This window comes from Leptopilina heterotoma, unplaced genomic scaffold, assembly GCF_015476425.1.
Source record: "Leptopilina heterotoma isolate Lh14 unplaced genomic scaffold, ASM1547642v1 Lhet_332, whole genome shotgun sequence".
NCBI classification, from domain to species: domain Eukaryota; kingdom Metazoa; phylum Arthropoda; class Insecta; order Hymenoptera; family Figitidae; genus Leptopilina; species Leptopilina heterotoma.
The window spans coordinates 14,652-41,420 of record NW_025111023.1 but is presented as its reverse complement, the minus strand read 5'-3'; the positions used below and the strand labels follow the sequence as shown (position 1 = coordinate 41,420).

At 31.4% G+C, this 26,769-nt stretch overlaps 1 protein-coding gene across 1 annotated transcript in view; it reads right to left on the bottom strand.

Annotated features, from left to right (window-relative positions):
• Positions 1 to 26,418, bottom strand: part of LOC122505028 (chorion peroxidase-like) — a 113,981-nt gene extending 87,563 nt beyond the window's left edge. The window contains exons 1-2 of the mRNA XM_043616439.1: positions 26,401 to 26,418; positions 23,451 to 23,670 (exon numbers count right to left, since the gene is read on the bottom strand). Of these exons, the coding sequence (XP_043472374.1) occupies positions 23,451 to 23,670; positions 26,401 to 26,418 (238 nt within the window). The remainder of the gene's footprint in view (positions 1 to 23,450; positions 23,671 to 26,400) is intronic.
• Positions 26,419 to 26,769: the final 351 nt, after the last annotated feature.

The following is a 26,769-nucleotide window of genomic DNA, read 5'->3' as shown; positions in this document are numbered from 1 at the left end:
ACAACTTATTCTCAAATAACAATATTCGATGGTTTTTAAATCATTAAGTATTACTAAATTTGAAGGAGAGGCATATTTGTAGATGACGCCTAAACATTGATGCTGAGTACGACTGCTAGCTTCAGCCGACTAGTCAAAACACATAGAAACACATCAAAATCTATTTTTTCAGTGCACATTTAAAATTAAATTATACAGAAAACAGCAACAACATAGCACATTATTATTCACATAAAACAGAAACCACAACGAATACTAAAATTCACAAAGAAAATGCACCATACGCTGACTGATCTAACGACGCCAAACGACGCGACGCCATTAGGCGCCATGTTACTTAACAGCTGGGCATACATCGACGCATGCGCATATAACATCCTAGACCAAATCTAGACGGTCTTAATAACACCGTACTAGGCGGACATATTTGACTTAGATTTTTTCTAATAAGCCCATCTGTTAAGTCACTGATTCGGGACTTGATGGACCGTCTAGAATTAGACGGACTTGATGATTGCTAATCGGGAAATCATTGGACTCTAGACTGCCACAATATTTTTCCACACGGGAGGATTTATACATGTCTGAAATCGATTTCATTGAAATTTCAAGCTTTTTTACCGGAGAAGAATTTTAACTTACATAAAACATGCATTACAAAAATGGCTCCAGTGCGGACATTTTGGGATATTTATTAATTAAAATTTGTAATTTTTAAGTTGAATATATAAGTTAATAACTAAGGGAAGTGTTCCGGTTGTGGGCACCCTTTTGTTTTTGCCTCATAACATTTGTCCATGTGCATATTATACAAATATATGTGTACGAATTTAAAGCTAGAGGTCTAAGGTTACTGTCAGTGAAGGAATTAAATTGATTCCTTTAAATAAAAAAGTTTTATTAGAAATTTAGTGAAATGGGAATTTTTTGACAAAAAAAATTTTGTACCCTGTTGTGGGCACCCTTGAAAAATCCGCTAAAAATGGAAAAATATTAAAGGAAACCAACACAAATAAAGAAGAAATGAAAGTTTCTTTATTTTAAGAGACTTTGCCGGGATAAAGAACAAAAATGATGACACGTTTTCACACTATGCTCATCGCTAACAAAAGCATAATGCTTGCATGTGAAGTAGCTAGTACGCATACCATAACGCACTTCTAATGCACTGAACGACTATATTCATCGCATTTAATGGAGTTTGCGGCTGTCACTTTCCTTGGCAGAAAGTTTAGATAGATGAGACAGTAGTCCTCATCATTGTCAGATGGTAGAGCCTCCTTAACATAAAGGTGCCCACAACCGGGAATGACAGTCATTTTTTAAAAAGACCAACACATTTTGTGATGCAGGATTTTGGTTAAACACGAAGGTAAATCACAAAATATAATGACAACACTGCAAAAAAAAAATTAAACCCTTCTTTTCTGAACGAATCTACACCCATATGTTGCTCTTCGAATACAATACAAAATTACTTTTTTATTTATTTAATGCAAATTTTCTTTATTATGCTCACAGCTATTACACAAATGCATATATTTGTTTCGTTATCAATACGAAAAGTCCGTATTGTCAACGAACACGACTTGCAATACTTATATCAGTAAAGTCTGCTTGCCGTCGAAGTTTACGTAGGGGTGCCCACAACCGGAGCGTGCCCACAACCGGCGCACTTCCCCTACACTGAGAGAAATTTCTGCATAAAATAGTATGAACTGTAGCCATGCTTTTTTCACATCTATATGACATACGCCATTGGTGAAAACAACATACTCATTTCGTAGGGATAACGCTCTTTTGGTATGACTGCGGAGCGAATTCAGTATGTTTTCATAACAAAAACTCACGACAGAGGGCATGCGAAGCGCGTTGAGTGTTTCAATACTATTTTATGCAGAAATTTCTCTCAGTGTACTTAAAATATTGTTACTGTATTTCCTTTCCTTACATTAACAAAAATTATTGAACAAATGCTTCTTAAGGCGGTTCCAGAATAGGTGCAAAATGCAGGTAGCAAGTCCAAGTGCAAGTGCGATTCCTATACATTTAGCATTGGTTCGCATTTGCACTTTTATTTCCACCTTGCATTTTGCACCTATTCTGGAACCGCCTTTATAGCCCGCTGTAGTGGTGTTGCTCTTTTAACGCGTTTTTCTCAAAACACAGTTTTTGAAATCTGCAAGCAGTATAAGTCAAACAATTTTCAATATTTTCAACCGGGTTTTTTATTACATTTCTAAAATTAAATTTTGAACAGAAATACGTAGGGGTTTTTTGATAAGTTAATTTACAAAATTGTTATAAACAATTAAGTGTCGTTTTTTGGTCGAAAAATGAGTTTTTTCTTCAAATGCTTGCCAATTACACAAAAATCAATATTTTTAAAACCCCCTACGTATTTCTGTAGCTATTCTCATGTAGATTTAGAAAAACAATTTTATTTGTTTCTAGACTGAAATTTACATTACTTATAATGCTTGCCGCAGAGCTCCTGGAAAAAAATATGCATTATTAAAATGGTTCCTGTGCCGCCATTTTGGAATATTTATTAATAAAAATTTGTAATTTTTTACTTGAATATACAGTTAATAACTTCCTAAAACATTATAACTATATGTCCTTTCCTTCCATTAAAAAAAAATTCCTGAAAAAACGTTGTTTTTATGGCATTTACAGTCGTGTAACCCCTTAAATCAATTAATAAAAATTTCAAAATTATCGAAAATTGTTAACGTAAATCGATTCTGTGTAGAAAATTAAGAAAGTTTTGTATGTGTTATTTTCTTCTCCAGGTCGTATTTTGTTTATAAAATTGTTATTAACAAATTATGCTGGATAAATGTGTTTTATCCTAAGCATAAACAAATGCATCTTGAGTAAAATTAACAATTGGATTCATTGGCAATTTGGAAAAAATATACCTGTTTTTTTGTTTTTAATTTCCACTTGTTTAAACAAATTAATAAAAAGTTATCTATTTTTAACAAATTATTATTTAATTTCTTTATAACAGTTTTATAAATAAAATACGATTTGGAGAAAAAATGACCCACACAAAAATTTCCTAATTTTCCAGACAGAATCGATTGGCGTTAACAGTTTTTAAAAATTGCTAAATTTATATTAATTTGTTTAAACAATTGTTGTTAAACAATTAAAAATTAAAAACAAAAAACAGGTACTTTTTTCAATTTTCCTATGAATCTAATTAGTTTCTGAGTTGGCAAAAAACTATTACTTTAACAAACTGAGTTTAGTTTCGTGTTGACCCGAAACTAAATTAACAAATTAGATTTAGTTTTATGTCGACTGGAAACTAAACTAAAAAAAATAAATTAGATTATTAAACACTTGAATTCATTTTAGTACAGATCAAAAAAAATATCTGAGAAACTCAATTATCTAGTTCTAATTAAAAAATCACAGCTAACAATAAAATATTTAAAGAAATAATAGAATTATAACTTTAATAATAGATATAAAGTAGTATGAGGAGACTTCAATAGAATTATAATTTATTTTTAGTTGACATGAAACTAAATTAAACGTAAATTTTTAATTTAGTTTCGTTTTAGAATCGGTCCCTGAGATTTACATGACGCACAAACATGAGAAAAATATGTTTTTAAATTATCATAAATTAAAAAAAATTGGCTGTTTTTTAAAACAAAAAACGATAACATTCTTAAAAATTAGCGTACAATAATTTTTAAAAAAGCGTTTGAAAGGTGACAAAATAAGCCCTTAATTGCAATAAATGAAATTTATGTGTGATCACTTGTTAAAAAACTACATTTGTTTAAAATTTATCACTAAAAAGTGAAATATTTTGTTTATTGGTAATTGCATTTAAACAATAATGAAGAATATGTTTTTTGAATTTATTATTTTGATATTATGAAAGTAGAAAATATTAGCTTTGAAATAAGACCTTAACTAACGGTCGGTCGTTCTTCAACTTAATATAATAGAATGAATTGATAAAACACTACTGCGCATGCGTGATTTGATAGAACACTATTGCGCAACCTAACATTGATAGAACACTGCTGTGTATGCGTAACATTGACAGAACACTACTGCGCATGCGTAACATTGACTAAACACTACTGCGCATGTGTGATTTGTGAATATGTATACATCACTCTTATTATATTAAGTTGAAGAACGACCGACCCTAGCCGTATATATATGTACACCTTTTTTTTAATTGTTTATTATTTTTAATTAATTAAATTAAAACAATTAAAAAAAGATAATATACATATATATATGGGACGTTCCACGTCAACAGAAACAGAGCTGTGGCCAAAAATTGGCGCAATGAAAAAAAACGTTAAAGGGCTTAAAAAATTCTTACACTCGTGTACTTTCAATAACAGGTGGGCGTTTTTGAAAATCCAAAATGGCGGCTTAATTATAAGCGAACAAAGTCAACAAAATCATGAACCCACAAATAATATCATAAATAAAAATGACAAAATCCATGGAAAAAAATTGAACGAAATTTTTTTTAACGTTTTTGGGGTGGCTTAATACAAATCTTAACTCAGATTTTGATTAGAGTTAAAAGATTAAAAATGGCGGAAGCAAAATGGTGGACAAATTTTAAAACTCCTTAAAATCGCTCAAAATTTGTTACTCGGGGGTTTTCGGGGTCGCTGATTACGAATATGACATCCGATTTCAAAAATTCAAAATGGCGGATCCAACATGGCCGACATTTTTCTTCAAATTCATTGTATTCGCTCAAAACTTGTTACTCTGGGGTTTTCGGGGTCGCTGATTACAAATATGCCATCAGATTTAAAAAATTAAAAATGGCGGATCCAACATGGTCGACATTCTTTTCTTAACTTCATCGTATTCGCTCAAAACGTGTTACTCGGGGGTTTTCGGGGTCGCTGATTATAAATATGACCTTAGTTTTTAAAATTCAAAATGTCGGATCCAACATGGCCGACATTTTGTTGAAAAATTCATCGAATTCGTTTGAAACTTGTTACTCTGGGGTTTTCGGGGTCGCTGAATACAAAAATGACCTTAGTTTTAAAAAATTCAAAATGTCAGATCCAATTTAATCGGTATTTCAATTTAATATTTTTTATAAGAAATAAAAAGCTGTTTGTACTTTGGCCTTTCTAGTAGCTGAAGCAAATTCTAGTAGCGTTTGAGTATCGTAATATTTTAACCGTTTTATTTGGTTCAATTATAAATCCGTGACAGGATCAGAGATAAAAACCAATTGTGATATGGAGTAGTTTTTTTTGTTCTGGTTCTGTCAAAGAATTGTGTTCGTTCTTGACTATTGTGTTTTTAGGGTTTCGTGGCCACCCGTGTAGAAATTGCCATATTTAGGCTATAACATGGCATGAAACACCTCCCCAGATCGGGCCCAAGTCTGGCCAGACTGGGAAGGTGTTTCATGCCATGTTATGGCCTACACAATGATCAAAAGATCTGGCCCCGATTTGGGTCATGGTTAAATTTCTACACGGGCAAGGACTGAATCCCTTATAGCGAAACTCTGGTGTCCGTCCGCAGTTTTCCCTAACAACCGTTGCCATGGAAACTGTTACTATGGTACTGGTTGTTATGGTAATGGTTGCTATGGTAATGGTTGCTTTGTTTACAGTTGCTATGGCAATGATTGTCATAGCAACGCTTGTTATTGAAATCATTATGTGGAGCTCCTGATTGATTTTATGATTTTTTCTTTGTCTTTTAGACCACGAAACCCCGAAGAGGTAGGCGCAATGCGCCTGCTTCTCTCACTGATTTTTTATCAGGCTTTGTTACATCAATGTACAACCAATTGTAACATGCGATAGTGTTTTTGCTATGGATCTGTCAAATATTTTTGTTTGTTAGATATGATATTTTTTTTGATTGCCTTTAGCACGTATTTATAATTGAACCAAATAAAACGGTTAAAATATTACGATACTTAAACGCTACTAAAATTTGCTTCAGCTACTAGAAAGAACAAAACTTTAACTCTCTACAAACAGCTTTTTATTGCTTCTAAAAAAATATTAAATTCGAATGTCGGCCATGTTGGATCCGTCATTTTGAATTTTTAAGAACTAAGGTCATATTCGTAATCAGCGACTCCGAAAATCCCTGAGTAACAAGTTTCAAGCGAAATCGATGAATTTTTTAACAAAATGTCGGCCATGTTGGATCCGCCATTTTGAATTTTTTAACTCTGATGGCATATTCGTAATCAGCGACCCCGAAAACCCCCGAGTAACAAGTTTTGAGCGAATACGATGAATTTAAAGAAAAATGTCGGCCATGTTGGATACGCCATTTTGAATTTTCGAAATCCGATGTCATATTCGTAATCAGCGACCCCGAAAACCCCCGAGTAACAAGTTTTGAGCGATTTTAAAGAGTTTTAAAAATTGTCCACCATTTTGGTTCCGCCATTTTGAATTTTCAGACTCTAATCAAAATCTGAGTTAAGAATTGTATTAAGCGACCCCAAAAACGTTTAAAAAAGTTTCGTTCAATTTTTTTTCTTGAATTTTGCAATTTCTATTAACGATATTATTTGTCGGTTTGTGATTTTGTTGACCTTCTTCGCTTGTAATTAGGCCGCCATTTTGGATTTTCAAAAACGCCCACCTGTTATTGAAAGTACACGAGTGTAAGAATTTTTTAAGCCCTTAAACGTTTTTTTTCATTGCGCCAATTTTTGGCCACAGCTCTGTTTCTGTTGACGTGGAACGTCCCATATATATATATATATACGGCTGGTGTCGGTCGGTCGTTCTTCAACTTAATATAATAAGAGTGATTATAGATCAACTTAAGTATTTTCGTATTTGTTTCTTTAGGTAAAATGGAAACTTTTTCTGCCCGGCGCTTAATGATATCACCTGATTAAAAAATATCTTAACAAATCGCGGCCGGGTTAAACTATATATTAACATAAAATTTATCAATAAAGATTAGATTTTGTATACCGTAAGCGAAAATTCTTCTCCGCAATATTAAATCCGACATTTTAAATATTTAAATTTTAAATATTCGTGTTATTTTTTAAGCGACCCCAAAAACCCCTTAATAATAAGTTTATGTGATTTCGAGTAATTAAAAAATTTTCACATGTACAAAAAAATAAAAGTTTGTGACCCAGGGGACAGACCCTGTAATCCTACTTTTTCGTTGTCGCTGAAACCGAATATGACTATAAAATATTTTTTATAATCGCCCATTTTCCCGCTACCTCCACCTTAAATCTTTTCACGGGAGTGAGAGGGTTAGCATTTTAGTTTAAAAAAAAGTGGAGTGCGTGTCTTTTGCTATTTTTTTTGGGTCGCTAAAACCGAAAAAGACCAGCAAAAATAAATTTGTCCTTACATTTACCCCCTAGGACACCCATAATACCCCATGGAAGGGGTTGTAATTTTAGTTTTCAGGGAAAGTCGAGTAAGTTATAGACTCGATAGAATAGACTTTCCTTTGTTTTCTGGGTCGCTGAAACCGAAAATAACCACCAAAAATAAATTCGTCCTCTCCTTCGCCCTATAACAATCTCTTACTTTTTATCTTCCGAGCTCTCTTTCCCTTCTCTGTAGGTACTACTGCGAGAGAATGCAGAAGCAAATATTTGCCACTGGGACATCTCTGTAGGTGCTAATGCGTGAAAACTTGGTGATAATCCTTCCCTGCCTCCGAGACTTCTCTATAGGTGCCACTATGAAGACATGGAGACTGGTTATTCTAAATCCCAGCTCTGCTCCCCAAGTAAATAAAGGTGCGTCTTTTTTAAGCAAATTCCACATTTGAGCCAAACGGACGTCCAGGCCCTACGACATACCCCCTCTATCTTATTTACCAAACGCTTTCCCCTTATTGACTTGGGGGAAAATAGAACCGTGGTTATCTTTATAACTTTCACTGTAGGATGAATTTCGCGATTTTTCGCATATTGTTGGAAAGATCCACTCAAATGAAATGTTTTTGCTGAACATTGTAAAAAAATTAGAAAGTTACAAGAGCGGGGCAGTGACACAGGATATGTAGCGAGGTTTCATCTTCCCCTCCATACTTACGACATATGGGTGATTTCCAAATAACTGTCATATTTGCATGACCCTATAGATAAAGAACTAATAAAATTATTTTCTTTTTGTCAATCACGAGCACTTTTTTCATGTTTTAAATTGTTAATTACTTTCTACCTACACATGTTAACGACATCGTGATTTTATTACTCACTTTTATTTTTAATTGACTTCTACTGGCATTATTTTGAAGTGCGAACATTGAAAAGAAAATATATATTCGATTATTTATTTATTTACGTGCTCTAACTCACACACACAATGTCTCACACAATCTCACTCACACATGTCAGGACCGTTGCACAATGTCAAGTCCGTGGCATGTCACTTTTGCGTTTTTCATGGTAACTTTAAAAGTATTCAAAATCTTGTAGTTTCCTTTTGAACATATACTTCAATAACAAAAATGTACTGAAATATGTAATGAATGTCAAATTTCGTTCACTATTTTAGAGGAAAAACGTCTTATTAAAAAAATGACTTATTTGAAAATCACCCATATAAGATCTCCTACAATCCCCATGTTATGCCTATGCTGCTGTCCTGATTTAAAAACACAATATCTGCATTTTGCGTTGTTTCGAGGTATTTGACAAAACACTTTTTTATCTATACTTTCTTTCACATAATGTTTTTTTAAAATGTAACGATGCTTCTTGAGTAATTTATGTACGCAGAATTTTATTATGCAATAAATTGCAATTTTTCATTGCAAATATACAAAACTTGTAAGGATTGCCAATAATTTGTATGTGGGTTATTCTCCGCGTAGCGCACGATTTGGTTTATGAAATTTAAAAAATTTTTTTTATCGTTATGGTTATTATCAATATATTTTTTTGAAGATAAAGGCTTTAAAAAGAAAAATCCATAGCGGGCCGGAAAAATTATTTATAATTTTTGTAGTAAACAAGTGTAGTAATTAACTAATTCACTGTTTGGACACATTCTGTCAAAAAAAATTTTGCGGTAATTTAAACAATATTATAGCGTAAATCTCATTTAAAAATTATTATTTTGGTAATTTATGGAAATTTATAGAAATTTTTAGAAATTTATGGAAATTTTCGCGATAATTCATAAAAATATGTAAAATTTCAATTAATATTAAAAATTTAGATTTTGGTAATCGGTTTAAAGTGGATCTCATTCGTATTGACCAAAACAATATAACTACGCTTTATTTAACCTTTTTTATAAATAATTGTTTAATTTGTGGTAAAATATTTAAGGGTCGGTGGAGATTATTTTGTGATTCCCTTATTAAATTTCCAACTTAAAATGAGTGAAAAATGAATAAATCAATAAGAACATTGATTCTTTTTCCTGAATTAACTTAAGGAAGTTATTTTTTGTGTTTACAAAAGTAATTTCAAGTTAACATTTGATTTTCATTTAAATAATTTACTGCTTGTTAATAAAATAATGAATAGCATCCAAATTTGCTGTCAAGCATAAACTGAAAAAAAACATATATAAAATGAATTTAAAAAAAAAAATTTTTTTATTCAACTGTACTAAAGTAGACGATACTAAAATGTCAATAGTAATTGTATTTATTATTGCATATTACTAAAATTATTATTAACTTTTTTTTCTAAACTTCCTGTGGGGACAGGTAAAATTTTGACGTTTTCAGCCTTAAAACCGCTTATTTATGAAAAATTATAATATTAGATACAAAAGTAATTATTGGTTTTTGTTTCTAAACATATAGATAACCTTTTCACGTTGGAATTGTAAAAATATATAAAAATTATTTATTATTTTTCCATTACAACATGAAAAAAAACAAGTTCTGCGCTACGCGGAGAATCACCTATGTGGGTGATTCTCCGCGTAGCGCACGATTTGGTTTATGAAATTTAAAAAAAAAATTTTATCGTTATGATTATTATTAATATATTTTTTTGAAGATAAAGGCTTCAGAAAGAAAAATCCATAGCGGGCCGGAAAAATTGTTTATAATTTTTGTTGTAAACAAGTATAGTAATTAACAAATTCACTGTTTGAACAGGTTCTGTCAAAAAAAATTTTGCGGTAATTTAAACAATATTATAGCGTAAATCTCATTTAAAAATTATTATTTCGGTAATTTATGGAAATTTATGAAAATTTATGGAAATTTTCGCGATAATTCATAAAAATATGTAATGTTTAAATTATTATTAAAAATTTTGAATTTGGTAGTTTATGGAAAGAACGATGCTGAAAAATAGTCAAAATTTGCCCCCGAAGGGGATTGTAAAAGAAGTATATGTTTTTATAGATTTTGACCTGCTGAATCCGAAAATCACCCTTAGAAAGTTCTAAACCTTGGGGAAAGGGTTGAAAAACCACCCTTAACTCAGTAATACTGTTTTTAATAAAAAACAGTAAAATATGATAAAATTATGTGAATAAGAAATCTTCACACTCTAATTTAATAAAATAAGGTAACAGTAATAACAACCGCATAATTTAAATCACGATTACGACCCTTGCAGTTTAAAAAACTACCCCCTCATACATCAACCCTTATGCCAAAACCCCAAAATGTTATAAAACGTCAATATATTGATACATAATAAATCAATAATTAATCCTTTAAAAATAAACAACGTTTACCACTACTGTAGGAATATCGGACACCCCTACATATGATAAAAAACCACCCCTAAACACCAAAAAACGAAAAAAAACTCGAAATGTCATGGACTAAGATTCTAATGTTTTTGTTAAAGAGTTAAACCTACAAATAACAAATAAACAACTATTGTTACATCCACCATTAACTCAACAACTTTTAATCATGATCAGAAACCATCCCTATATCATCTTTAAAAAAATTACCTCCGAAGTTACAAATTAAAAACTAAATTATTTTGCTATTTATGACACTTTAAATAAATATTTGATATGGTGATAATCAATTTATTTCAATCAATAAAAAAACATAAAATATTCAAACCTTGAAGGTAAAGTCTGTGGTTGTCCAGTCAATAAAGATCAGGGGGTCGATTACGTAACTTATTCCGGATCCCACATTCCCCATTCCGGATTTCACATTCCAAATTTCGGATTCCACATTCCATATTCCACATTCCGGATTCCACATTCCGTATTCCACATTCCGGATTCCACATTCCACATTCTGGATTTCAAAATCCCTATTCCGGATTCCACATTCTAAATTCCGAATTCCATATTCCACATTTCGGATTCCAAATTACACATTCCATATTCCGGATTTCGAATTCCACATTCCGGATTCCACATTCCAAATTCCACATTCCGGATTCCACATTTCACATTCCGGACTCCATATTCCACATTCCGGATTCCAAATTTCGGATTCCACATTCCGAATTCTACATTCCAAATTGCACATTCCGAATTCCACATTTCACATTCCGGATTCCACATTTCATATTCCACATTTCACATTCCGGAATCCACATTCCACATCCCACATTTCGGATTTCACATTCCGCATTCTACATTCCGGATCCCACATTAAAAACAGAGAGTTCAAATGAGAAATCTTAAAGGTTTATTACCTAACATTTAAGATAAGGAATCGAATCGGTTTTCTGAAATCGGTTCGGTAGATTTTTAAGAAAAGTTGCTCCCCGAAGAAAAGGTACCTTTAAGAAGACGCTACCCACAGCTGCGATACGTAACTAAATTTGCTTCAAAAAGTTTTTAAAATTCTTTCCACGAAATGTAAAGCAAGGTCCAAAAAGCATTTTGGAAAAACGGTTACTATGTTTAGCTTCAAATTACACTGATTGTGAGTGTTTTATTTATATGACTCTCAAATTAAATTTTTTTAAATAAATGAACTAAAGATACACACCGAGCATGCTCGGGTAAAACCGTATGGGGGTTCAATAGTATAATCTGTAAATGTGAAGTTAATTCAGGGTGTCTGCTGGTCCTGGAATTCCTGGAAATGTCCTGAAATTTGAAAAAATAGCCTGAAAAACTTGTTTAAACATAACCCAGTATGTCTACTAAAAATATGATTTTAAATTCCAGGACATTTTCAGGTCATTCCAGGACAAATTTTTAATTTTTCCAAAACATTAAAATGGATAATATTATTTTATATTACGATTAGCTTGTGATTACGATATGAAGCGTTAAAAATCAATATGGTAGTTAACTATTTCTTTAATCCAACTTTAAATTTGAATTCTTTTTTAATAGATCTAAAAAATTATTTTTTTTATAGTTTGAGTAAAATTTTTTAATTAATGAATATTTTTAAGTAAAATATGGAAAATTCAAGGACAAAAGTTAAAGATCCAGGACATTTCAGGCTATTTTTTCAAATTTCAGGACATTTCCAGGAATTCCAGGACCAGCAGACACCCTGAATTAACTTCACATTTACAGATTATACTATTTAACCCCCATACTGTTTTACCCGAGCATGCTCGGGGTGTATCTTTCGTTTATTTATTTAAAAAAATTTAATTCGAGAGTCATATTGATACAGGTCACTAAATGGTAGGGAAAAAACAAAACATTTTTTTTCGTTCCCGCATTGTCTTGGCCGAGCCAATGTTACTATCCTAAAGGAAAATTGTAATACCATTTTTAGTTTACTTTTTAGACTTTCTTTTAGACATTCTTTCGCGGCAAATTGTTTAAACAAAGGGTTTTTCGAAGCAATACTAGTAAATAACATTCATTAACAATTTGAAATGTATTTTTGAGTCTAATGCTGAAGGAAATGTAATGTTCAGAAGTATTCAACTTAAAAATTTTGAAGTAAAGCTTTATTCCCTACTTTTTTATATACTACTTGTTCAATATGAAAATTGTTCACTTGTGTTTTAAATATAATTTCTACTGAAAGTTACCAATGAATTTGCTGCAAATAAATTTTAAATTAAAGTTTAGCATTTATATTAACCAAAACAATTGTAAATCTTAAATATTTTTGTCTAAAAAGTATGTTAATCGAATTTTAAAAAATAGACATCGGTTGAGTGAATTTACCCTACATGAGCGAATTTAGCCTCACTTACGGTATATAGTTTAATATATAATATTTTTATAATCTAATAATACCGTGCATTATGATTTAGTTGTAATTTTAGTTTTAATTAGAAGTTAAGTAAATTTAGTTAATTAGTAATTAGGAAAGGCTGAGTAATTTTATTTTATTTCAAGAGAATTCTTTGAGGTATAGGAAAAACTCGCGAGAAGACGCGCGACTCTACCTCTGGTCTAAGCGAAACGCGTGAACCGTACGCGCATCGTTTTGTGTCAGAGATAGGGAGCGCAGACGCGATCTTGCCCTCTCTCTTAGAGAAATTCTCCCACTGTACATTTTGGGAAGGACTTAGAATATTTTCATCCATTTTTGAACTTAGAATATTTTCGTCCAATTTTGAACTTAGAATATTTTCGTTCAACTTTGGACTTAAAATATTTTCGTCAAACTTCGGACTTAGAATATTTTTGATTAACTTTGAACTTAGAATATTTCCGTCCAACTTTGGACTCAGACTATTTTTCGTCCTTAGGAACTTAGAATATTTTCCCGAGCTCCGATACTTAAACTTTTTCATCGATTTGTACTTTTAAAAATAAACTGTCTTTGAAATTTTACATGCTTTTGATTCGATTAAATTCATTTATTTGCATGCACCCCCTCCCCGCCGTCTTTAAACATAGCACAGTATTGAGTCGGTTATCCTCTCAATATTAGAGTACCCCGAGCTGGTTGCCTCTCGGCACTCTAATTATCGGAAAGTATCGAGGTGGTTGCCTCTCGATATCTTTCAACGTTGAGTTAGATATTCTCTGAATATTAGAGTACACACACACACAACGTGAATACCGAACTGCGCCTTTATGGTTATTCAATTCGAGCCTTTTATTCTTTATTTAATTTTTGTGAATTCGAATTTTATTTAAAGAATCAAACTGTCCTTTGATCCAGTTACTCCCCTCTACAGTGACCAGTATCAATATAAATAAAACACTCAGTGTAATTTAAAGCTAAACATAGTTGCGTTTAAAGTCAAATTAAATATGAATTAGTCAAAATTAATTTTAAACCAATTATAAATTTATTTCCTACAAAATTTAAAAACAATAAAACTGTAGGAGGATTACCATCTAAGATATTAAATCATAACATCCAGATAATATTTATTAGTATCTTTTCTTAATATCTAGTATACTCAAATTTTTAATATACATTTTTCTCCATGTTTGTGCTGCATTTGTGATAAGGGGACTTTTTCTGATATAAGATTGACAAAAAACATTTTTTAAAACTTTTATTGTGAAAAAAATATAACCGTTTTTTCCAAAATGCTTTTTGGACCTTGCTTTACATTTCGTGGAAAGAATTTTAGAAACTTTTTGAAGCAAATTTAGTTACGTATCGCAGCTGTAGGCAGCGTCTTCCTAAAGGTACCTTTTCTTCGGGGAGCAACTTTTCTCGAAATCTACCAAACCAATTTCAAAAAACCGATTCGATTCCTTATTTAAAATGTTAGGTACCGTAAGTAAGGCTAAATTCGCTCAATTTTTCAATTCTTTTTTAAATAACTTCGGGAAACGATGAAAATAAGCATTGGCACTGAAAATATATAATCTTTAACCCTTTATCTTTCCTATTACTGCATAAAGAAATTAAAATATGTTGCAGAAAATTATTTATAAGCTGTTTTTTTGTGAGCGACTTTACCTTTAAATGATGGGTAAATTCGCTCACCATTATTGTTCTGGCAAAATATATTATAATCTGCAAAAATGAAACTAAATATTCTTTAGAATCAATAAAGAAAAAAATTAAGAACAATATACAAAGTTATTGGAATAAATATTTAATATTGTTTTATCAATAATTAGATTCAATCATTCAATCAAACGTACTCATAACCATAAAAAACAAGGTTAAGTTTGACAGTTTAGTGCTTAAACCGTTTTAAATCGTTTAATTTTTACACTGAAAAAAATTCTTAGTAGATTTGACTACTTTTTAACTACTTTCCTTAGTTCAATAAGTCCCCAAAGATAATTTTGAACTTACATTAATTATCAGATATGTAGTTGAATGAAGTGATAATACAGTTGCATTAACTACTTTTCTTAGTTAAATAGGAACCAATGACAGTTTTGCAGTAGAATTAACTGCTGATATGTAGTTAAAGTTACTAAGATAACTCAGTAATAAAGACAACTACTGAAAATGGTAAAATAAAATTATTTATAATTTATTATAAATATTATCGAGTTGTATTTTTTTATATTTCCCCCTACCCACATTTGTTTACCTATACCTTATTTATTTAATGTCTATATACCTAACGGAGAAAAATCTCTAAACGTCGGGAGTTGAACGCTCGACCCTAACATTCGTAAACCGATAACCCAACCACCTAACCACGCTCGCCCGCTTCGATGAGTTGCTTAATACTTAAAGGCATTCCTGACACAGTTCAACTGATAACTGTAGTTAATTTTACTACTTAAAGTAGATGCATTTACAACTTTTCACAGTTGATAAACTTCTATAAAAACCTATAACATAAATTACATGGAAAATAATTCAACTCCTAGAAGAAGTAAAAACTACTACAAAATTAGTCTATCGAACTACTTTAAGTAGTAGAATCTACTACTTTCTGTAGTCATTTCTGTAACATACCTGCAGTTACAAAGTTAACTATAAAATTACATTAATTTAATTAATAATTTTTAACAACATAAAACAGTTAAAATAAGTATCAAAAGTAGCCAGACTAACTAAAAAAGTAGTTCGTTTTATTACTTTTTACTCTACTAAGGGGATGTAGTTGAAAATGTCTCATGTATTTTTTTCAGTGTAGTTATAAGAGAACTATTATTTAAAAAATCGAATTATAAATTAAAGTAATTAACATACTTAAAATATACAGGCCCAAACATCTTTTTTGTAGACTTATTTCCTGAGCGAATTTACACAACAAATTTGAATTTTTTTTCAATTGATTTTTTGCAGAATCTGTTTATTGCTTTAATTTTTGTGCTTTATGAAAATCATGTTAGAGATACAGGAAATGTAATGTTCTGAAGTATTCAACTAAAAAATTTTGAAGTAAAGCTTTATTCCCTACTTTTTCATACTACTTGTTCAATATAAAAATTATTCACTTGTGTTTTAAATATAATTTCTACTGAAAGTTACGAATGAATTTGCTGCAAATAAATTTTAAATTAAAGTTTAGCATTTATATTAACCAAAACAATTGTAAATCTTAAATATTTCTGTCTAAAAAGTATGTTAATCGAATTTTAAAAAATAGACATCGGTTAAGCGAATTTACCCTACATGAGTGAATTTCGTCTCACTTACGGTAATAAACCTTTAAGATTTCTCATTTGTACTCTGTTTTTAATGTGGGATCCGGAATCCGGAATGTGGAATGCGGAATGTGAAATCCGAAATGTGGATTCCGGAATGTGAAATGTGGAATATGAAATGTGGAATGCGGAATGTGAAATGTGGAATTCGGAATGTGCAATCTGGAATGTAGAATTCGGAATGTGGAATCCGAAATTTGGAATCCGGAATGCGAATTGTGAAATCCGGAATGTGAAATGTGGAATCCGGAATGTGGAATATGGAATCCAAAATGTGGAATCCGGAATGTGGAATTTGAAATCCGGAATATGGAATGTGGAATTTGGAATGTGGAATTCGGAATGTGAAATATGGAATGTGGAATCCGGAATTTAGAGTGTGGAATCCGGAATGGGGATTTTGAAATCCAGAATGTGGAATCCGGAATGTGGAATTTGGAATGTGGAATACGGAATGTGGAATCCGGAATGTGGGATCCGGAATATGGAATGTGGAATCCGGAATGTGGAATCCGAAATTTGGAATCCGGAATGTGGAATGTGGGATCCGGAATAAGTTACGTAATCGACCCCAAGGGCTAAGGGATCCAACCACTGAAGGTAAGATATATTGTTGTCCAATCAATAAAGATCAGGGTTATTAGGTCTAACCACAGAAGGTCAGAAACATTGTTGACCAATCAATGAAGATCAGGGATATCAGGTCCAACCACTGAAGGTAAGATACATTGCTGTCCAATCTATGAAAATCAGGGTTATCAGGTCCAACCACTGAAGGTAAGAAACTGTTGACCAATCAATGAAGATCAGGGTTATGGGATCCAACCACTGAAGGTAAGAAACATTGTTGTCTAATGAGTGGTTGGACCTGATAACCCTGATCTTCATTGATTGGTCAACAATGTTTCTTACCTTAAGTGGTTGAATCTGATAACCCTGATCTTCATTGATTGGACAACAATGTTTCTTACCTTCAGTGGTTAGACCTAGTAACCCTGATCTTCATTGATTGGTCCACAATGTTTCTTACCTTAAGTGGTTGGACCTGATAACACTTATCTTCATTGAGTGGTCAACAATGTTTCTTACCTGCAGTGGTTAGACCTGATAACCCTTTTCTTTATTGATTGGACAACAATGTATCTTACCTTCAGTGGTTGGACCTGAATCCCTGATCTTTATTGATTGGTCAACAATGTTTCTTACCTTCTGTCGTTGGACCTAATAACCCTGATCTTCATTGATTGGACAACAATGTATCTTACCTTTAGTGGTTTGATCCCTCAGCCCTGATCTTTATTGATTGGACAAGCAAAGACTTTACCTTCACGGTTTGAATATTTTATGTGTTTTCTTTATTGATTGATATAAATTGATTATCACCATATCAAATTAGTGTTAATATGGTTAATGGTGGATGTAACAATAGTTGCTTATTTGTTATTGGTAGGCATAACTCTTTAACAAAAACATTAGAATCTTAGTCCACGACATTTGGAATTTTTTTCCATTTTTGGTTGTTTAGAGGTGGTTTTTTAACATATTTAGGGGTGGCCGATATTTCAACAGCAGTGGTAAGCGTTGTTTATTTTTGAAGGATTACACAGGCCTACAAATTTCAGACCCAGAAACGGGATAAGTCATTTCCGATGTAATTTGTCACCCTGAATCCAAAACTGGCAGCGAAATTGCTCAATCACGTCAGGATTCTGAGATATTTTAACCTAAAAGAGTAAAAAAGGCCATTTTTGGCAACATTCGACTCTCAATAAAATCCTCAAAAAATTTTTTTTATCATTCGAACAAATTTTATAGAAAATTACAATTATTCACCTTTCAAAATATTCTACACCCGATCCGATCCGACTTTTTTTCACTAAGGTACAACAATTTAAAGTTTAGGTTACACGACCTAAAAACTGAAAAAACGAAGAAAAGAATAATTGGAAAGGACTTTAACTTAAGCATCTGATTCTTAATATTTTGGGATCGTTGATTAGAAAACCGATGTCGGATTTTCAAAATTCAAAATGGCGGATCCAATATGGCGGCTGTCAAAATAAAAAATTGATCGGATTCGCTTGAAACTTTTTACTCGGGGGTTTTTAAGGTCGCTAATTACGAATCTGATGTCACATTTTCGAAATTTAAAATAATTGTGGATCTAATATGGTATTATATGTTAGTAAAATCGAAAAACGTGAAATTCGAAGTCTTTGGCGTAATTGAAAAAAAGATTTCCACACCCATAGATATCTAAATTGAGAAAAGATGTATTTACAGGTCTAGATATAAGCAAAGAAGTGATTCTGTATTATATTCTAAAAACGAAACTAACTATACGAAAATCTTTTGAAGAAAAATGTGTAAAGGTTCATAAAGAAAAATAAAACTTTAAATTTTCTTTACTAAAAGAGTGTATAAATTATGCCCTAAATGTTCGAATTTTACGTTCTTCAATTTTACTAACATATAATACCATATTAGATCCACAGTAAATTTAAATTTCGAAAATGTGACATCAGATTTGTAATAAGCAACCTTAAAAACACCCGAGTGAAGAGTTTCAAGCAAATCCGTTAAATTTTTTAAAAATATGTCGCCATATTACATCCGCCATTTTGAATTTCAAAAATCTGACATCAGATTCGTAATTAGGGACCTCAAAAACCCCCGAGTAAAAAGTTTCAAGCGAATCCGAACAATTTTTTATTTTGACAGCCGCCATATTGGATCCGCAATTTTGAATTTTGAAAATCCGACATCGGTTTTCTAATCAACGATCCCAAAATATTGAGAATCAGATGCTTAAGTTAAAGTCCTTTCCAATTATCCTTTTCTTAGTTTTTTCAGTTTTTAGGTCGTGTAACCTAAACTTTAAATTGTTGTACCTTAGTGAAAAAAAGTCGGATCGGATCGGGTGTAGCATATTTTGAAAGGTGAATAATTGTACTTTCCTTTAAAATTTGTTCGAATGATAAAAAAAATTTTTGTGGATTTTATTGAGAGTCGAATGTTGCCAAAAATGGCCTTTTTTACTCTTTTAGGTTAGAATATCTCAGAATCCTGACGTGATAGAGCAATTTCGCTGCCAGTTTTGGATTCAGGGTGACAAATTACATCGGAAATGACTTATCCCGTTTGTGGGTCTGACAAAATTCTAAATTTTGTAGGCTTGTGTTAATTATTGCTTTGTTATGTATCAATATATTGACGTTTTATACCTTTTTGGGGTTTTGGCATAAGGGTTAATGTATGAGGGGGTAGTTTTTTATACTGCAAGGGTCGTAATCTTGATTTAAATTATGCGGTTGCTATTACTTATTTTAATAAATGATAGTGTAAACATTTCTTATTTACAAAATTTTATCACATTTTACTGTTTTTTATTGAAAATGGTATCTGTGAGTTAAGGGTGGTTTTTCAACCCTTTCCCCAAGATACAGAACTTTCTAAGGGTGATTTTTGGATTAAGCAGGTCAAAATCTGAAAAAACATATGCTTCTTTTACAATCCCCTTCAGGGGCAAATTTTGACCATTTTTCAGCATAGTTCTTTATCGAAAGTTGTGCGGCAATGAACAGTAAATTGTTGCATAATTAGTAATTAAGAAAACAAATTTCGGAAATATGTGGAAATATATGGAAATTTATGCGGTAATTTATAGAAATTTATGCTGTAATTTATAGAAATTAATTTGATTATTCATTATTTACCTGAACTTAAAATCTTCGTTACACTTATAAGTGCGTCTGTGACACAGTTCAATACAGAAAAGCCTTACTATGAAAAAGTGATTAAACCATGACGCTGTGATTATACCATGACGCACAAGAAAAACTAATTTTTTAAACAAATTATTATCGATTTCCAAAATTCTTTTTTTCCACGTCTTTTGTTTTCACTTACTTTATACTACTAAACTTGTTTTGAGGTAAAATATAAATAATTATTTATTTTATTGCAAATATGTGATGATTAGACCATGACGATTCTGTAATTCCCTATGCAACTTTCATGCTTATAACACATATAAAACAGAAAAAAAAATTTTTAATTAATTTATTTTTTAGTAATTTACTTAGGAGAGTTTATTAATGCATTTTATTAATGTTAAGTAATTTTTCGATTTGATTCTTTATGCAAATTATTCAATTTTACAAAGTGATTAGACCACGACGCGAAAACGGGGGACAAGAAATTTTTACAAAAATATTAAAAAATAAATTTTTTTTCCAGAAGTGTTTTGTTTTTCTCAATTCTACTAACTTAGACAATAAGAAAATGGCAATATTCATTATATTTATTATTATATTTTACTAAAAAAATAACATTTTATTTATGAAATGGTAGTGGGGACTGATTAGACCATTACGTTTTGGCACCTTAAAACAGATTTTTAAGTAAAATCATAAACTTTTAAATGAAAACGGCTACAGACTTTTATTTGTTATCATGGAAATAAGTTATCCACGTTGAATTTATTAGAATATATGAAACTGATTGCTTAAAAAACATGAGGGACATTAAATTGTGCGCTACGCGGAGAATCACCCATGTACGAAAATAAGCGAAGAATATCAGTCGACGTTAATATTGTCAATTTTACACACGAGAAACGTTGACCTCGAAAGATGCGCGAAGAAAAATGCGTTTAGTATGGGTGCCGCGCAATTCGCGAGATCTCTCCCACCGCGTAGAGTCTCCAAGCGCCCCACCGCTTCGTGACCGACCAATCACGCGCTATTCGCTCGCGTGGCGGCAGTATAAAAGAAGTGGTCGCGGAGCGAGCATTCGCATTACGCACCCGGGTTTCACTCGGTTAAGGAGTCTTAAGCTGCCTATACATTGTGGTGAACGCAAACGTGAACGTGTGACGTCACAAGATTAATCAAATGGGGGAACGTACACGTTCACGTCGCGTACCATGGAATGTATAGCCACCTTTAGGGTGAAGTCCCATGGCAGCGTTTTGCGCTGCGTTTTGTAACTAGCCCGTGAGTGCAAATAGAGCAAACATATATCTTCATCTCTTTCACACTCATGGCCTAGTTACAAAACGCAAAACGCTGCCATGGGACTTCAGCCTTACTCCCTGGAGTCTAATTCCAGACAACGGTTCAACTCGATGAGCTTTACTCATCGAGTTGACTACGAAGAAGAAGACAAAGATGCCGTGAGACGATAAAAGGAATCAACGAACAATAATTAGTCCTTTTCAGGACTAATTAATTAATTATTACGTAAAGAAATATCACCAACAAAAGAGTAGCAACGAAGAAGAGAGAGATGGTTCTTTTCTCTATTTAAACGCATCTGTAATTGCCGAACGTAGTCGCGTCCATGTCCGTATTTAAATATTCCGTCGTTTGCCGCAAATTAACCGTATTGCCGTAATTCGCCGCACTTTCGTATTATTTCGTCGTTTTTATTGTTTAATTAAATATTTTCCGCTTATCATTTAAAGTCGTTGCATTTAATATTTCGCGTTCGTGTTTTTATTATTTTATATCGTTTATTATATTTTATTTGTCGCATGTAATTATTATATTTTAGAGTTTATTATTAAATCGTTATATTTTGTAGTGTTTGTAAACTTTTTTTATTTCTCATACACCACGAACCCTGATCCATTCATTATAAACATTAGATGTGCTAATTAATTAAGTGCAAAATCGCAGTGAATACTAAATAGCATATCTACGTAAATATGGTATTTAATCAATGGAACTGAGCTCAAGTAAATCAGGAAATAAGCCTCTACAAAGCTCGAGTTCGTGATCTCAAAAAGCATAACTACGTAGATAGGCTTTGTCAATTAGGAAATTACTTGTCAGACGGCCTGAAATCCTCATAAACCTGTAGCATCAGGATTCATCGGAAATTTATGTAGATAGTGCTCTTTAGTAAAATTAACACCCAAATAATTCGAGAATTAATTAAGTTCAATAATTTTAATTAGCATAGAAAAATTCGTCTTTTTTTCGAATCCATAGCGGTATAAAAAACTCATTTTTGATAAAAAGTGTAGATATTGTGTTTTTAAATCAGGGCAGCAGTATGATAACGTGAAGCACAATGACCGGTCAGCAGCCCTATTATGATTTTCGCCTCTTTTCTATTAAGTTTGCGGAATTCCGCTTTTCTCCTGGGATTTATATTGGTTCCCAATACAAGGCTCAGGTCCAATAAATTATTCTTTAGCACCTTCTTTGGCTAGTTTATCTGCTTTATCATTACTAATGAATCCACTGTGACCAGGGACCAAAAGAAGAATAACGCGGTTAATTCCAGATAGTCTGTTAAATGTCTCATATCAATTACCGATCAGCCGTAATGTATAATGTCTCAGTAAGAAGTGAAAAATTCAAAGGAATTGGAAAATTATAGAAACATTAAAACGGAATTGATTGAATTTCACTTTTGAGAAATATTAGCCTCAAAAAAGAATACATAGGAATTGGACACAAACGGAATTTAAAATAATTGACAATTAAACCTTTTCTGCTGAAACTTAAAAATTTCCAATTCTTTTTAATTCCCCACTTTTTACTGGGGTACGCATAATTATCGTGTCGCCAACTTAAAAAAGTAGTGTGTATTACAGTTAAGTTGACATTTTAAATAATAAAATAAATTAATTTAGCAGTCTTTGCAGTGCTTTAAATATAAATTATAAATCATAAATTAAGTGCCGTCTACAGATTACGTAAGATATATTTTTGACACCCCTAACCCCCCCGTAAGATCATTTACATGCATTAGCGCCATTTTTTTATTGTTCGTAAGAACTGGCTGAATCCCCTCCCCCTAAATGTCTTACGTAATTTATAAACGACCCCTTAGTCTAATAAACTAAATTTTTATAATATTTGTCCCTAGTAGCAACGGATATTCAAGGGTATCCTACGGACGTCCTAGTCACATCCGGAAATTTTGATATCTCTAGGATGTTCTTAAGATATCCTGAATATCCAGATGTTGTTAGGGGGTAGTTATTTATTAATGAATTTTTATTACCATCTCTAAAAATTCGTAAACTATCGCTATGTACGACGTTACTTCCATAAATTGTGGATGCATCTAGGAAACTTGTCACTTGAGAAAATTGCTCTCTTGGGCCAAATTCGCAATTTTCTCTGGGAGCAGGACCATTTCTTAAAAATTCCAAACATGTAACTCCAAAACGACTGAGGTACTTGTCTCTTGAATGCACAGCGATCGGTAAACACTCTGGGTGCTAAGAGATTTATCATAATGGTAATATAATAGTTAATTAATAACAATAATTATAATACAAATATATAATATAAATAATATCATAATTAATAATATTAATTTCTAATACTTATTTAGAAACGAGTAGATATGCAAATTATGTAAAGTAAGACATTCTTATGCATTTTGTTTTGAAAAGAGAAAGAAATTCGTGGTTATAATTTGAATAGAGATAGTCTTATGTCAGTTTTATTGGAAGACGAAGTAAAGAACAGTAAGATTTTCAGACGAAGATATTCTTATGGTAGTTGTAATTGTGAATAAAAAGATAAACAATGTTAAACGAAGAAGTTCTTATATTATTCTTCCTTAATAGAGGGAGAAAATACTAGCGGGGTCAAATCATACCTAACAAATCAAAGTTGTCCCTCAGTTCTCCGATTTTTGTGAATCTTTGAGAAATTGTAGGGGAATACATGTGAATAAAAATTCCAAAAAAGATTTTCGAAAATTTTGAAAATTTGTGGTTGTTCAGGGTTTTAAAATTTTTTTTTTAAATTTTGAAAACGCAATATCTCAGAGACATATAAATGGATTTTAATGATTTTTTCAGGGATGACTTATTATTTACAAACAATTAAAATGAAAAAAATTGCAAAAAAATTTTTGCGCGCAGGGCCAAAAAGCGCACTGAAGCAAAGGCTCTGTGTACAAGGTAACGGTCAAAATTACCTAATACTTGCGTAAATTTCAAACGAATTGAATTCTTTCTTTTTTAAATCAATTAGTAACAATTTATTCATAAATAAATAATAAATGAAATTACAACAAGGTAACGGTCAAAATTACCTAATACTCGCGTAAATTTCAAACGAATTGAATTCTTTCTTTTTTAAATCAATTAGTAACATTTTATTAATAAATAAATAATAAATGAATAATATTTAAATAATAAATAGTTAAATAAAAAATAAAACTCGTAAATTTTAATCGAATTGAATTCTTTTTTTTTTAAATCAATTAGTAATATTTTATGAATAAATAAATAATAAGTTATTAATAAATAAACAAATAATTTGTCTGCGTAAAATAAAATAAACAAATTAATGTAAATTAAAAAACAGTTCCTAGTAGATTATTTGACTACTTTTTAACTACTTTGATTTGTTCAACAAGTCCTACATGAAATTAAAAAACCTGTTTTAATCATAAAAAAGTAGTTAAAATAAATCAGATAAATAGAAAAATAAAAAAGTAATATATAATGGAAAAGTAACATTTTATTCGTTTACATAAGGCGAAGACCTAGTTCGCGAATCGAGTAATTCTTTATATGAAGAGCGCGCATGCGTAGACTCGACTCGGATAACTTCGTTCAGTCTTGTAACGTGACTGCGCGTCCGGAAGAGTGGATTTGTCAAAGAGGGGGTTCTAAGAGTCTCATTTCTAAATCAGCATTCGTTCGAGCACCCTCCATGTTTGTAGCAAGTGATAATTGTAGAACTAGGTCTTTTTAATAGTCTTTTTCATAGTTTCAGGTTTTATTGCATGTTTTTCAGTGTCATTTTTGTAGTTTAAGGTTTGTTTGTTTGATTTGAGTTTTCTGTTTTTTTAGGTTTAAGTAAATGTAAATAAGTTTCTTTGCGTTTCTTTTTAATTTTTTCCTTAGGTTTAAATTTATAATTTCTTTTTAACTACGAAAAAGACTATTAAAAACACCTAGTTCTACAATTATCACTTGTTACAAACATGGAGGGAGCTCGAACGAATGCTGATTTAAAAATGAGACTCTTAGAAGCATATCTTTGACGAATCTACTTTTCCGGACGCGCAGTCGCGTCACGAGACTGAACAAAGTTATCCGAGTCGAGTCTACGCATGCGCGCTCTTCATATAAAGAATTACTCGATTTTTTCTATTTATTTGATTTATTTTAACTACTTTTTGATGATAAATACAAGTTTTTTAATTTAATGTAGGACTTGTTGAACAAATCAGAGTAGTTAAAAATTAGTCAAATAATCTACTAGGAACTTATTTGAGATATTTCTTAATTTTTTATTGTTTTTTAATTTACATTAATTTGGTTATATATTAATAACTTATTATTTATTTATTCATAAAATATTACTAATTGATTTAAAAAAGAAAGAATTCAATTCGATTGAAATTTACTAGTTTTATTTTTTATTTAATTATTTATTATTTAAATATTATTCATTTATTATTTATTTATTAATAAAATGTTACTAATTGATTTAAAAAAGAAAGAATTCATTTTGTTTAAAATTTACGCAAGTATTAAGTAATTTTGACCGTTACCTTGTACACAGAGCCTTTGCTTCAGTGCGCTTTTTGGCCCTGCGCGCAAAGACAAAAAATACAATATCTCCGAAAGTTTAAGAGTCTTCATCGATTTCTTTATGTCAAAATACTTGTGAAATCCTAAGGAATCAAAACATCGCTATTAGAAAAGAATTAAAGACACGCTTAGAAACAAAAAATTTGTTTAAACAATATTTTTTAAATTTTTTATTTAAAACAAAAAAAATTTTTTTTGCAATTTTTTTTATTTTAATTGTTTGTAAATAATAAGTAATCCCTAAAAAAATCATTAAAATCTATTTACAGTCAGGTCTCGCTAAGTGTCGTAACTGGGAATCTTTTGGGACCGTCTGTCTCAGTAAGTGTCAGTGGCCTAAGCCACGCCCCTTTAATAAAAGTGGTCATTTCATTGGTTTATGTTGCAAACCGGTTTTGGGTAGTCCATTTTTAGCATTGGAGAGGGTAAAAAAAAGTGGGGAAAGTGACACTTGTCGGGTCTTGAACGATGACACTTTGTGAGTCATGACACTTACTGAAAACGACACTTGGCGAGACCTGACTGTATATGTCTCTGAGATATTGCGTTTTCAAAATTTAAAAAAAAAATTTGAAAACCCTGAACAACCACAAATTTTTAAAATTTTCGAAAATCTTTTTTGGAATTTTTATTTGCATTTATTCCCCTACAATTTCTCAAAGTTTCACAAAAATCGGAGAACTTACACTGAGAAAAAAGAGGGCACGTCACAGCACATTTTCGATTCATGTTGCGCGACTCAACCCTGAATTCTTCTAC